General features: G+C 37.3%; 1 protein-coding gene across 3 annotated transcripts; it reads right to left on the reverse strand.

Moving 5' to 3' along the window:
* Positions 1–211: 211 nt before the first annotated feature.
* Positions 212–14,070, reverse strand: LOC113707660 (phospho-N-acetylmuramoyl-pentapeptide-transferase homolog). 3 transcript variants are annotated; one of them, XM_072064862.1, is made up of 8 exons: positions 13,588–14,070; positions 13,354–13,431; positions 5,013–5,239; positions 3,535–3,979; positions 3,387–3,451; positions 2,789–2,982; positions 1,528–1,736; positions 212–756 (listed from the first exon to the last, which is right to left on the reverse strand). In XM_072064862.1, the coding sequence occupies exons 1-8, from the start codon at positions 13,744–13,746 to the stop codon at positions 574–576; spliced, it is 1,560 nt and encodes a 519-aa protein (XP_071920963.1). In that variant the 5' UTR covers positions 13,747–14,070; the 3' UTR covers positions 212–573. The 3 variants fall into 3 exon arrangements, with proteins under 3 accessions (XP_071920963.1, XP_071920962.1, XP_071920964.1); XM_072064861.1 differs by having other exon boundaries at positions 13,354–13,434; XM_072064863.1 differs by having other exon boundaries at positions 13,535–13,610.
* Between the last annotated feature and the right edge of the window lie 487 nt (positions 14,071–14,557).

A 14,557-nucleotide genomic window follows, 5' to 3' on the forward strand; every position in this document is an offset into this window, starting at 1 on the left:
ATTATTCATGAATCTGTTTGTACGTCAAAGGATTATGCTTTTTGTGTGATTAGTGGTAGAAAAAAACTCCCTCCATTATTCTAAACAACTCCCCCCAAAGAATTCACCATCATATTTTGTTGAAAAAGTTTGCTTTATTAACCCAGTATCTCTTGTGAAATCGAGCGCCATAAGAATTGTGGATAAAAGAAGGAAATAAACTAAAAACTAATTCAATGACTAGAATTATGCAATTCGAATAATTTAATGGTTGTATAGAGTTTTTGCAATTTACTCTTTACTACGTATGATAATCTGAGCCAAGAGTGCACTCATCCGCATCCGACTTTCTGGAAAAAGACAAGCATAGACACATAACGCCACACACATTCCTAGTGTCTTCATTCAGAATGTTTAACATCTACCTAAATCCCTTGGGACAGTAATGGCATGTTCAAAAATTGTAGGAACTCAAATTAGGCGCCTTCAAAGAATTTGAGGTAGCAACTAGCAAGTCCAACCAAACACGAAAATGAAAGAGAAACCTGACAGCAGCCAAATGAACTTGAGGAGATGACTGAAAGCTTCATCAACTTATGCTGAAATGAGACCAATGTATCCAGCCAAAAAGACCAGCACAGCTGAAATAACATATGCACCAGCAACTATTATTGGTTCTTTTATTCCACAGAGTTCTAGGTGATGATGAAGTGGTGCCATCCGAAACAAACGGTAGCCAGTTCCCCGCCAGTGCTTGCTGGCCTTGAAGAAAGAAACCTAAGACACAAGGACAGCTACTCATCCAGAAAAAGAAAATTGCACACCAAAAATCATAGGTCTAGCATGGTAGTACAAAATTCTAACCGCACAATAATTATAAGAATGCTGTGACTGTATCCAAGAACTACTAGATGAAATTTATGTGCATGCCAGCTAGGGAAATGATATGTACAAGTTACCTGACGTAATTGATGTCATCCTAAGCATAACCAATATGCAAATCCAAATTATGCACCGAGCACAAAATATAATGAACATAAGTACCAAAATCCTTAAGGCACAGAATATTAAAAAAACTGGACAAAAAAGAAGAAACAAAGAAAACAGGAAAAAAATTTTCACCAAAAAAGGGAAAAAGTGAACAAGAAAGAAAACTAAGATAAAAGATTCCAAATATCATCTCCTAGATGTGTAGACATAATAATGATGACAAATATAAACAATCGACAGGACATTAGGCATGTTAGGTCCGCAGCCCTCCATCTCAAAAGGAAATCAGAAGCAGCAACACAACACGACAGCATTGAAGAACTGAAACAATTCATAAAAAAGTAATTATAAGAATCCATATTCCATTACACCTCAGTAAATCTGCGTGCACACTGTATTACAAACAAAAGCATCAAGTGCAAATCACAAATAGAATTTGTGTACACCAGGATGCCAGGAACTTTCTCAAGTCATGTAGGAAAATACATGGAACTCATCTACCATTTTCTTGAAAATCTGTTTAAGAAGATCAGTTTCCATGGGATAGAGATATTGTACCTGCATTATAACTGACAAAACCTCAAGGAAAAAAATTCCTGATGAAATGAATAAGGGAAAGAACATTCCTGTACAGGCAGCCATGGCAGCAAGGGCTCCACCCAAGGCCAAGGCTCCAGTGTTGCCCATATATATAGATGCTTTGTACCGATTGTGAAAAAGAAAACCCACACAGGCACCGGCCATTGAGGCTCCAAACACAGCAAGATCTGATTTAAAGTTCAAGAATTAGCACAAACAAAGATTCCAAAGCCAAATGTTGAAAAAGTACAATTTTACAAACAATATAAGTTTTTTTTTCCCAGTCCTTGTTTTTAGCAATAACAAATCCAAGTAGGGGCATAATCAAGCTGAGTCAAGCCCGAATATTTGTATGTTCAAGTTAGGGGCATAATCGAGCTCGAACTCAAGCCACATCAAGCCTCTACAGCTTCCATTAAAATCAATTTCATACCACCATCTGCCCAAACTGATACCAAAATGAATTCAAGCCATATCCATGCTTTTGTCGTGGCCAAAACAAGCACATATACAAATGCTACCACAAAGTCTTGCAGTTCTTTACCAATAAAATATCAGATAAAATAAAACCCATCCATAAGACTATGAACAACAAAACAAACGAATTTGACAAAAAGGGTATATAAGATATCATCAACCAAACTACAGCAAAAAACTTGAGTTGGATTTCAAACTCAGAACAAAAGTTTGAAGCTTCAATCTGGTAGTATTCATCAATCAGCAATATGCCTACTTTGACTCTAGCACTTTGATTACAATGAATTTCATACCACCATTTGCCCAAATTGATGCCAAAAATGAATTCAAGTCGTATCCATGTTTTTGTCTTGGCCAAAACAAAAGCATATATGAGAGCGCTACCACAAATTCTTGCAGTTCTTTACCAATAAAATATCACATAAAATAAAACCCACCCTTAAGACTATGAACAGTCTCCGAGCCTAGATACCAATAAGATAAGGTTCACACGCCTCTGAGCCTAGATTTTTAGAGCTTGAGCTCGAATTGAATTGCTAATTCAGCGGCTCGAGCTTGAATTTAAGGTTTATAAATCGAGTTGAGGCAAAATTTTTTTTTTTTGGTCAAATTGAGCACTGCACTTGCCATGAGCTCAGTTTGCTTGCACTACTAATTCCTACTACACACCCTAATTGATATTTCACTTATAGTAAAATACTGAAACAAAAATAGCCAAGAATCTAAATCTTACAGCAGTAAGTTCAATAGTTTACATACTAACCGGCACATATTGGAAGAACAGCAATTGACATCCCAGTGAAAGCCAATGCAGCAGTCCCACCAGCCAATCCATCAAGACCATCTGTGAAATTTACTCCATTCGCCATTGAAACAAAGCAAAATGAAGTTAAAAATGGATAAAAATTTCCAAGGCACAGAAGACCAAGTGGAGCTGGCATTGGAACCAGCATTTTCCTGTGAAAAATTTCAAATAGACAATGACATAAGTAGTGGATGAGGGATGCTCCTCATGTATATGTTTAGTTAGAGTTCAAAAAATTCTAATCAAACCATCCTCATGCCGCAAATCAACCTAAAAGCTCATATCTGCAACTATTAAATCTTAATGGTACCATTCGTTATAAGATATAAGGATGATATTCTTTTCCTGTGATGACAAATTTCAGCACCAAAATAAAGAAAAGCCAAAAAAGCAAAAAAGATTCAAGTTCCAACCAAGAAAAATTAAAGCCAAAAAGAAAACAGAAAAAATGACAAACAAAAGGAGCAGCAGACATCCTCTTGAAAATTTCATTGGAAGAATAGAAGTGTGGTTACCATCAAAAAATGTTGATCAAGTTAGTTACAAGAAGGTATACATGCTGTAGGGTGATGATATATCCGCAGTACAGAGCCAACATAAGAAGCATGTTGTTGCAGCTATCTGTTAATCACCATAACATTTTTGTGTTATACAAAGCAAATAAATCCTATAGAAGCAGAAGCAAGGAATGAAAGGAAACTCACCTCCAACAAAATTCTCATCTTTGCAGATAAACCATTATTGTTATTTTTGAGACTCAATAGATCATCAACGAGTCCAATGGTTGCAAACACTAGAGTAACAGCCGCTGCTCCAGAAACTTCAATAGAAGAAAAGCCAACTATAACTTCTGCAACTATTATACCAATTGGAATGAAATATAAGCCACCCATAGTAGGGGTTCTGCTTTTATAAGAGTGTCGAGCTGGACCATTCCTAATTATAGATTGAAGCCTCAAACTACGAAGCAACGGAACACATATATATCCTACAAAACACACCATAGCTATGGATATTGCAAAAGGCCGTATCAAATAAAAAGGTGGTAAGGGCAATCTAACAATTCGCCATGCACACCAGTCCACAAGTGAAAACATGACTATCAAGAAAGCTAGAATTCCAAAATTATTCAGAATCCCATATATAGACCTGCAATGAGAAAGTTCCAATCAACTCAACCATAAGAGGAATAGAATTGTTAAAAAGGACAACATGACTATTAATTGAACAAGTGTGGGAGTGTCTGCATGTTTGTATGTTGTGTGTGTGTGTGTGTCTGTGAGAGAGAGAGAGAGAGAGAGAGAGAGAGAGAGAGAGCAACTGAGTAGATATCAAGTAGATATTTCTTTCACTTAAGAATTTATTCAACTAAGATTTTGTGCTTTTGTGATACAGTTCATGACCCTTAAATTGACATACTACAACTAAGTTAGCGAAGCGAAGAACATAGACTAAGAGGTTAGTTAATGAGGAAGATACACCAGACTTGTAAATGTCGTACTAGCAAAATTTTAAGACTTAATTACTTCAATTTGAGTATGAGATGATCTAGCACATATTCCCACACCCCTTTCCTCCCCTCCCCCCCTCCATGGGACCCTAGTTTGATAATCAAGTATGTGACATGAATTCCTCATTCTCTTCCTGAGTGCAAAGTGTAAACACACAATTCCTTCCTATTACTAGGAAAAAAAATTACTTCAATTTGAGTATGAGATGATCTAGCACATATTCCCACACCCTTCCTCCCCTCCCCCCCTCCATGGGACCCTAGTTTGATAATCAAGTATGTGACATGAATCCCTCATCTCTTCCTGAGTGTAAACACACAATTCCTTCCTATTACTTGGAAAAAAAGATGAATACCTGAAGGATAAGCATCACGCTAACATGCGACAAAAGTAAGCAACGGTAATGGCATATTAAGTTAAATCTACTATACATTATGTATATCTGTTCTTATGCAAGTAATATGACCACGACATAAACTAAGCAAGAGAAACCTAAAGACAGAGAAAATGGATAGCATTACATGATAGTGAGTCCATGTAAAAGAAATGAACTGCGCATCGATTATCAAAGTCTATATTCATTTTAAACATTAAAAAAAAGGTGGTATCAACTTCTTAAGACACACTAACTGCTCAAGTGACTCAGTTCTCAGTCAACCAAGTGTACTGACTTTCTTTTCTTCTGTGCCCTGCCAAGTGTTGCAAATCGATGAGCTGCCAGAGTGACAGAGTCATCAGTGGGATGGAAGTGCTCTTTCCTGGTAGGCAAATCGACGTCAGTTATTGGCTGTAAGATCATTTCACTATCACTATCTTCCCCTTCACTTGATGAGAATGCATATTCAACAGGCCCGTCAGTATCTGCCCAGTCATGGAATGAAGAAACGTCGAATGAACCCTAGTTAAGGTGCAACAAAGTTTCTCAGACAAATACTTTATTATAGCAGCTTGACAGTGCTGTTGATGATAGAGAATCACATGACTATCAGAAAATACTGTTTAAGTAACACAACAAAGTGTAGTAATCAATGAAAACTAAGAATAATTACCAAGATGCCAGTAGAACAGCAAGACTAAACGTTTATTTAAAATTTTCAGTTCCATAAATAAAATTCAATTAAAAAGAGTATAAGTATGTGTTCCACCACCATTACTATTTATCTCCTGGCCCAATTGATTTAGCATACCAAACAAAATCTTGTTTTGTTTCTTAAACCAAAAAGACCATCAGAAATGCATCTAATAACTGTTTAAACTTAAATTTACAGCCAAGCTCCCTAATACAATCATATGGTAGTTAAGCTAAAACTGTAGATATGCTTCTATTGAAAAAATGTATAGTAGTAGATAGAAAACCAATTGAACATGAACTAATGGCTGCCAGCCATTTGTAATTTACTTACAGACAAAATAGCAACCTGCTACCCAGACTTCTGACTGGAACCAATTTGGCAAACTTGAAATCAATATTTGCCTATTCCCAGCACAAAGCTTTTCAAATTGTATCTTTTTAACCCAATAAAATGATTACAGCCCAAAAAGCAAAATGCAACCCATTTTGCTGAGTTATTTGTTGAAGTCACCTTTGATATCAGTTGCATGATGATAGATTTAAAAAATTTTCAGTTAAGGATTTAAACAAGAAAAAGACAAGTAAACTCACCCTAAAAAACATTCAAAAGTAATTTACTGGGACATTCCTTGTTAATTGGACAAAGGACAAATCTAAACCTTTTTCCAGATTCAATTTGTCCAAAGTTTAAGTAGTAACTGCCCTTCAGTCTTTTGCAACAATGACTACCACACGACCTTATTGGATACTTCATACTCGTAATTATTGGATGCGTCTGCATTCTCCTATCCTGTCCTTTCTTTTCCGTGTGCTGATTGAACCCAAATATATCCTATCCTGGCTTCATCACAAAGTGAATATGTTGCAGTTTTTTTCTCAATAATTGTAAATAGAAAAATCAGAGGGGGCTATATTGCAAATTCTGTAAATTCCAAGTTACAACTAGCTTGGTTGATATGGAGTTAGTTAGCTGAATTGTAAACGCTGAGTTAGGTAGCTACAGTGTTGTATTAATAAGCAATTAGAAGCAGAAGGAAAGCAGGCTTAATTCTCAATCAATTCTCTGTATTTTTTCTTCTATAATGTTCCCCATCATCAATAAAATTATTGATGTCATTTTTCCACAGTTTTCTTCAAGTAGTATTCTTCAATTCTATTACTGCTCCTAGAAAATTAGTGCAATTATAGAGATCTTCTACTTTCTGCAACAGTGGTATCAGAACCTGGTTTCTAAACAACTATGGCAGAAGGTACCAGATCTCAAGATTCAAGGAAATGCGAGGAAAATGTGCAGAATATGTTGAGAAAACAGCCGGAACAATTTGAGAAGGAGATGATGTCTTTAAGGTCATTAGTCTTAAAGATGCATTCTCAAAGGAATTCGCCTGAGATAAATTCTCCCAGAGAGCAGCAATCCAATCAAAATGGAAGTTATCAAGCACCAACAAGATTTTCAGGATTTCATGGGGTGGCTTTACAAGTGTGAACAGTTCTTTGATATAGATGACACTTCAGTTCAAGCCAAGGTGAAGATGGTGGCCATGCACCTTGAGGGAAAAGACCCTGCAATGGCACCAGGTTTATATGCGAACCAGGATTACCAGAGAACTGCCACAGTTGGAAGAGTATATCAAGGAATTGTCAGCAAGATTCGATGATTACTTATATCATGATCCCATAGGGGAACTCGAGAGCTTGAAGCAGAAAGGATCTGTGCAAGAGTATCAGAAGAACTTTGAGGAGTTAACTCCCTGAAGATTATGCCATAAGCTGTTTCCTGAGTGGATTGGAGGAGATGCAATTGGCAGTAAGGATGTTCACACCCGAGACATTGAGACATGCAAGGAAATTGGTTAGGTTGGAGGAAGCCAAATTTCTGCAAGCTCAAAAAGGAAAAATTGTCTCAACAACTTTCATTCATGCTTCAAATCACTTCTCCTATATGGGTGCTTCTAATAGTCAGAATTCAAGATTATTGCCCAACTCTCCACCTTCAACATCTTATAATGCCCATGATTCTGCCAACACGAAAAATGTCAAGAGGTTGAGTAGTGCAAAAATGAATAGGGCTAAGGACTCGTGTTTCTGGTGTGATGAGAAATTTGAGCAGGGTCACAGATGCAAGAAACAATGAGCGTGTTAGGATAACCAAGATTTGGAAAAACATTATTTGCTTACATCACAAACACAATTTCCAACACACTTTTTTATTTTCCCAATCACCTTTTTATCTTACATACATCACATCACAAAAAGTGTTACAGTACTTATTCCCAATAAATATTTCAAATAATCTCCCATACAAACACACTCAATAGTTTTTTAGATTGGAAATATGTGATGAATATGAAGAAGAGTCAGTGGAAGAAGAAGAAGAAGATCACGAGATAAATGGGGAGGAATTGGGAGAATTTGCACACATATCAGTGAATGCCATGACCACTGTGGCTGTTCCAAAGTTCAGCACTATGAGAGTCACTGGTCATGTGGGTAGGAAAGCCATCAATATCTTTATTGATTGTGGTAGTTTCCACAACTTTGTGCACCCAAAAGTTCTAGGGCAAAAAACCTCAGCTGCCATTAAACTATTGTGCACATCAACTTTTGACCATAACACAATTTTTTGTCACAAATCATCACTCAAATAACTGATAAGCACACTCTTGGCCATTTTGCCAATTTTTGCTCTTAATGTACCAAAATAATCAAAGCCCGTGTCAAAATGCAAGGATATTTTTGTCCACCACTAAATCAACCCACTTCGTGATAGCCATCTCCTTTCTTGATTGAGGAAGCATTGATCCCCTTTCATCTTTTCCTTGCTTATGGACGTCCTTCTCCTTGTTTCTCTTCTCCTTCATTATGACCCAATTGTTGTTCTTTGTGAGACAAGTTTGGCCTCAAGATGGGTATGGAGATGAATTTCTCATTGTTTTAATTGATTGTATTTCTCCTGCATTTAGTTTGTCCTTTGAAGTTTACTCTCCAGTTATTAATTATGCTGAAAAGTATATCTTTCATATATTTCATTGATCTATTTATACAAGTAACCAGGTTAAATGGTCAGCCATGTACAGCTGTATATAGTCTGTAATTACAGACTATATACAGCTGTATTCTTAGACTAATTACAGCAGCTATCTTAGACTAATTACATAGCTGTATTCTTAGACTAATTACAGCTAATTCCTACCAACTTCTCCTCCTCTCCGACCTAGTTGCTATTCTTGAAAGGGATTTTTAATGAGACAACTTCGGCCTCAAAATGGATAAGAAAATGCTTCTCTAATTGTCTTGATTGCTTTTTCCCCTACATTGAATTGTCATGTGGAGTTTACTTATCAGTTTTCCTGGAATGTTCTTGGGCGATTATGATTGACTTTTTCATCAGAAAAATTCTTTGATTTGATCCTGAGTTGAAGCAAGTTGAGTTGGACATTACACTGGTTTCTTGACTTACTGAGTTGAATGACCTCCAATTGACCAAATCCAAGCGAGTTACCACTAGTTCTAGAGTCTTAGTCTTGCATGCAGTTGTTCATGGAAAGGCCATAGAAGACCCAGTGATGACTTCTTCAAGTTGACTCCTACCATGATTGCACTTGGACCCCATCCAAAACTCCTGAAGAACTTCAGCGAAATTCAGACATATGGGTTTTTTCTTTCCAGTTATTGTTTCAGTTTTCATTAGTTCCCTCCTAAACACTGATGTTTCTGATATCAGATTGGTTTTGTTGGTCTTTTTCCTTATTCTTTTTTATTTTATTCATGCTTCTTCTTGTCATATATTCCAAATTGGATTCTTATGTTCCAACTTTTTTTTCTTTGGAATAAAACATTATGCTTGGTTTTTCTTAATTTGTGGGAATAATTCTGTTCTACAACTGATATATCACAAAAAAGTGATTTGGTTGTGGAAATACTGATTATAGCTCACCATGGCCAACCAGTATGTTTAAAAAACATCAATATCCTAGCGATTTAACAACTGTTCGGATTATTTTGTAGATTAAGAGCCAAAATAGACAAAATGGCAAATGGTGTGTTAATTAGTTAGTTGAGTGACTGGTTTGTGACGAAAAATTGTTTGATGGTCAAAAATTGACGCGGCCAATAGTTTAATGGCCGTTGAGGCTTTTTGCCCAAAGTTGTACAAAAATTGAGCATAAAGACTGTGGAAGTGGCTCCTTTGATAGTAGAGGTGGCTAATGGTAATAGACTCACCACCACAGAATTGTGTCCTAATTTTTCTTGGCAAATGCATGGCCAACATTTTGAAGCTCAAATGATCATATTACCAGTGGGAGGTTGTGAAGTTAGTCTTGGGCATACAGTGGTTGTGTACATTGGGAAATGCTAATTGGGATTTCAAGCAGCAAAAGATGGAATTCTTGCATGGTGGAAGGAAGGTAGTGCTGAGGGGAACGAAGCAGCAATATGTGCAGATGGCTAACACGAGGAAAATGCAGAAAGTGCTGACCAAACCAGGACAGGTAGCACCTGCTCAATTATGCTTAATATCTTCTTTTGTTGATTCCAGTATGGCTTCTTTATCTGCTATGACTGGCAATGAGCAAGATTCTTATCTTGATCATACTGCTGAATTGGATTAATTGTTCATTAATTATGGTGATTTGTTTACCGAACCCACTGAGTTACCCCCTAGTAGACAACATGATTACAGAATCACCTTAAATCCAGGAGCACAACCTATTAATGTTAGACCCTACAGGTATCCTGTGTTTCAGAAAGGTGAAATTGAGAGATTGGTATCTGAGATGTTGCAATCTGGAATCATCAGTTGTAGCAATAGCTCTTTTTCCTCCCATCTGGTGCTGGTCAAGAAAAAAGATGGGACATCCTATGATGTGCATTTGACTATAGGGAATTAAATAAAGCCACAGTGAAAGATAATTTCCTATTCCTCTTATTGACGAACAGTTGGATGAGCTTTTTGGTGCTAAATTTTTCAGTAAATTGGATTTGTGATCAGAGTACCTTCAGATTAAGATGTGGCCAGAAGATGTTCCCAAAACACCATTTAGAAGATGGTCACTATGAGTTTTTAGAAATGCCATTTGGCCTTACTAATGCTCCTTCCACTTTCCAAAGTTTGATGAATGATGTATTCAGATCATTTTTGAGGAAAATTTTCTCTTGGTACTCTTTGATGACATTTTGACCTATAGCACTTCTTGGGATCAACACATGAAGCACTTGAATTTGGTTTTTGGGGTATTGAGGCAGCATGGTTTGAAACTTAAGCAGAGTAAATGTGCCTTTGGGTTGACTCAAATAGACTATGTTGGCCACATCATTTCTACTAAGGGGGTAAGAAATCATCCTCAGAAGATCTTGGCAGCCCAAAATTGGCCACTTCCTGCTGATATCAAGGAACTCAGAGGATTCCTGGGTTTGACAGGATATTACAGGAGATTCATTAAAGATTATGGTAAACTTGCTAAGCCATGCAATGAGTTATTAAAAAAGGATGGTTTTCTGTGGACTGAGCAGGCTGCTCAGATATTCCAATTGCTGGAAAATATCATGGTTTCAACTCCTATGCTTGCTCTGCCTGATTTTTCTAAGGAGTTCACAGTGGAGACTGATGCATCTAGAGGAGGAATTGGAGCTGTGTTGACTCAACAGGGAAGACCTCTGGCTTTCTTCACCAAGATGTTGTCAAAAGCCCATCAAGCTCTCTCTGTATATGAAAGGGAAATGATGGCCAATTTGTGTGCTATGCAGAAGTGAAGACATTATCTGTCAGGAAGGCATTTTGTTAGCAAGACAGATCACTAGAGTATTAAGTATATGATGGAGCAGAGCTTGCATACTCCATTACAACAGAAATGGATGACAAAATTGTTGGTGTTTGACTATGAGCTGCAGTACAGAAAAGGGGCAGAGAATGTAGTTGCTTATGCTCTTACAAGAAGACCTTCTGAGACAGGAATCCTTTCTTCCTAGTCTCTCACTGACACGGTTTTATTGGATGAAATTAGGAACAGTTGAAGTTCAGATCTCTTATTACAGTCTTTGATTAGCAAGTCTTACATCAGAATTCTCACATGTTTCTTCTCAATATACTTGGAATAACCAACAACTCAGGAGGAAGGGAAGGCTGGTAGTGGGAGCTGACAATCATCTCAGGACAAGCTCACTCAGTTGTGGCATGATGGTCCTATTGGAGGTCATTCTGGAGTCTATGTCACTTACAAAAAGCTCAAGGCTGTGGTGTATTGGAAACACACGAAAACAGATATTGCTTCCTATTTGGCTGCCTGTCATTTTTGTCAGAGACATAAACCAGACAATACAGCATATCCTGGACTACTGCAGCCTTTTCCTATACCTCAGAGAATCTGGACTGACATCTCTATGGATTTCATTGAGGATCTACCTAGTTCTCACAGGAAACAGGCTATCTTGGTTGTAGGTGACAGACTTAGCAAATATGCCCACTTTGTAGCCTTGTCACATCCCTATACAGCACATACAGTGGCTCAATGCTTCATGGATCAGATCTAAAGGTTACATGGGTTACCTCAATCTATTGTTAGTGACAGAGATGCCATCTTCATGAGTCATTTTTGGACGGAACTCTTTAAACTGCTCCAAGTACAATTGAACATATCTACTGCTTATCATCCTCAATCTGATGGGCAAATTGAGGTTGTTAACAGGCATTTGGAATGATACTTGAGGTGTATGTGCAGTGAGTTACCTAGGAAGTGGGTGCTGTGGTTATCTCTTGCAGAATATTGGTATAATACCAATTTCCATACTGCAGCAAAGATGACTCCTTATGAAATAGTAAATGGGCAGCCTCCTCCTGTTCACATTCCTTATCTAACAGGAGATTCTGTCGTGAATATAGTTGACAGAAGTCCAGCAGCAAGGGAAGCAGTCATAAATAAGCTTCGACATAATTTGCACCAAGTCATGGAACAGGATGAGACAGTTGGCAAACAGGTAAAGGTCTGATAGGGAATTCAATGAAGGAGACTGGGTATAAGTGAAACTCCATCCCTACAGACAACACTCCTTGAAGGCACATTCATGTAAAAAATTAGCTCCTACATATTATGGACCTTATCGGTTGATTAGGAGAGTGAGTTTGGTAGCTTATCAACTGCAGTTACCAGTTGATGCAAGAACCATTCCACCTTTCATGTATCTTTGTTAAAGAAGAAAGTATGCAACCATGCAGTTACTCCGACTATTCCTTCAACCATCACTGAGCAAGGACACCTCGTGTTAGAGCCTGTTGCCATTCTGGATCAACAACTAGTTAAAAGAGGTAATTCCCCTGCTACTAAGGTGTTGGTCCAATGGAGCAATTCATTTCCAAAAGATGCAACCTCGGAGCATTGATATGATCTCAAGCAAAAATATCCGCATTTCAATCCTTGAGGACAAGGACTGCTTTGAGCGGGGAGTATTCTGTTGCAGTGCTTCTCTCAATAAGTGTAAATAGAAAAATCAGTGGGGGCTATATTGCAAATTCTGTAAATTCCAAGATTAGTTACAACTAACTTGGCTGAAATGGAGTTATTTAGCAGAATTGTAAACGTCGAGTTATTTAGCTACAGTGTAGTATTAATAAGCAATTAGAATCAGAAGGAAAGCAAGCTTAATTCTTGCAATCAATTCTCTGTATTCTTTCTTCTGTAATCTTCCCCATCGTCCTGCTCCTAGAAAATTAGTCCAATTATAGAGATCTTCTACATTCTGCAACAGAATATTAGTCTTGCAGCATAACGATTAACACCGATCATAATTCTAAGCACTTATTACCAATTATTATCCCTTTTTTCTGGTCTCCCCCGAAATTCTTAATGAGCCTGTCGTACAATACCATCAATGGAACATAGTCCTACCGAATACATCAAAGGTTCCACAGAGTAACAAAAGGGGTACAAGAAATTGATGATTACCTCATCCATAGCATTAACATGAAAAGTCTTGTGCCGCAACAGAAACCCATGTCGCCTAGCTCCTGATCCAACACCAACCTGCTAATGGCACCAAAGAACACCAAGAAATTAAGGGCTGAAACACAAGACAAAGTTAAACCAAATCGCCACAAACAATCCACAACTTAAGTCCACCAAGTACCCGGGCATCAGAACAAAATTGAGCAGGCCACGTTTGTGTAAATGGTTGATTACCTTGAGATAAGCATAAGATTTAAGCCCGTTAAAAGTACCAGAATCAAATGACACCCGTGCCAGCAATGCACACAAAGCAGATGAACGATAACGGAATCGGAAAATAGGAAGACTAGGGTGAAAGGTTTTGGAGATTAGTGTAGAATTATGAGATCGCATGACTAAAAGAACTCGATTTAATTTATGCAGAATCTTGATGGGTAAAGCTCATAATCATCGCGGAAGAAGACGATGCAACTATGGTGTTTGTAGAAATGATCGTGAGAATGGAATTTTTGGATTATCACCACCAGTAAATATTCACTAGTCCATATAATAGTGGTTTTGAATTGGTTTCTGAGAGTGTGCTCCGGGACGAAGCAGAATTTTTTAAGAGGGAATGGGAGGAGACCTGGCAGGCGGGGAACACGTGAACGGAGTTCACAACAAAATGAACGGAGAATTTGAGAAAGGAGTCCGAGGAGCACGTGCTTCTTCGAATGAAGTGCATGAGGGGAAATTTTAATTTGTAGGATTTAGCGCATTTTTTTATACGAACAATTTCAGAAAGGGTTAATTACAATTAATTCCCTTAAGGTATACCTTATTTTTAACTTTACCCCCTAACCTTTAATTTTACTCACTTAACACCTTACAGAACAAAATTACCCTTCCATTATTTTGACTTTTCATTTACCTTGTTTCCTCTCTTTTATTTCTCTCTCTTTCTTCTCTCTTTCATTCTTCCCAATAGAAAACTCCATCTTAATGGAAATTTTTATTTTAAATTTGTAATTGCATTCTGAGTGAAATTTTAAAAGGTATCAAAAACTAATTTTGATATTTTGTATGATGCCATGTGTAGACACCAAATTTTTGGTGCTTTATTATTTATTTATTTACTATTTGTTTTTTATTTTTTTTTATTTTTTTTTGTCACATGTAGTTTTGTTTACTTTTAGTTTAGTTATTTTAGCGTAGAATGTCTCAA

This window comes from Coffea arabica, chromosome 9c (genome assembly GCF_036785885.1).
Source record: "Coffea arabica cultivar ET-39 chromosome 9c, Coffea Arabica ET-39 HiFi, whole genome shotgun sequence".
Classification (NCBI taxonomy): Eukaryota; Viridiplantae; Streptophyta; class Magnoliopsida; order Gentianales; family Rubiaceae; genus Coffea; species Coffea arabica.

Bases quoted from the DNA above. Each gene is read 5' to 3' on its own strand.
- LOC113707660 (XM_072064861.1), bottom strand. From the start codon at position 13,746: ATGCGATCTCATAATTCTACACTAATCTCCAAAACCTTTCACCCTAGT. The intron at 13,435-13,587 runs GTAATCAACCAT...TGGTGCCATTAG, and splicing joins AATCTTATGCTTATCTCAAG to CAGGTTGGTGTTGGATCAGG. The intron at 3,452-3,534 runs GTGAGTTTCCTT...GGTGATTAACAG, and splicing joins AGATGAGAATTTTGTTGGAG to ATAGCTGCAACAACATGCTT.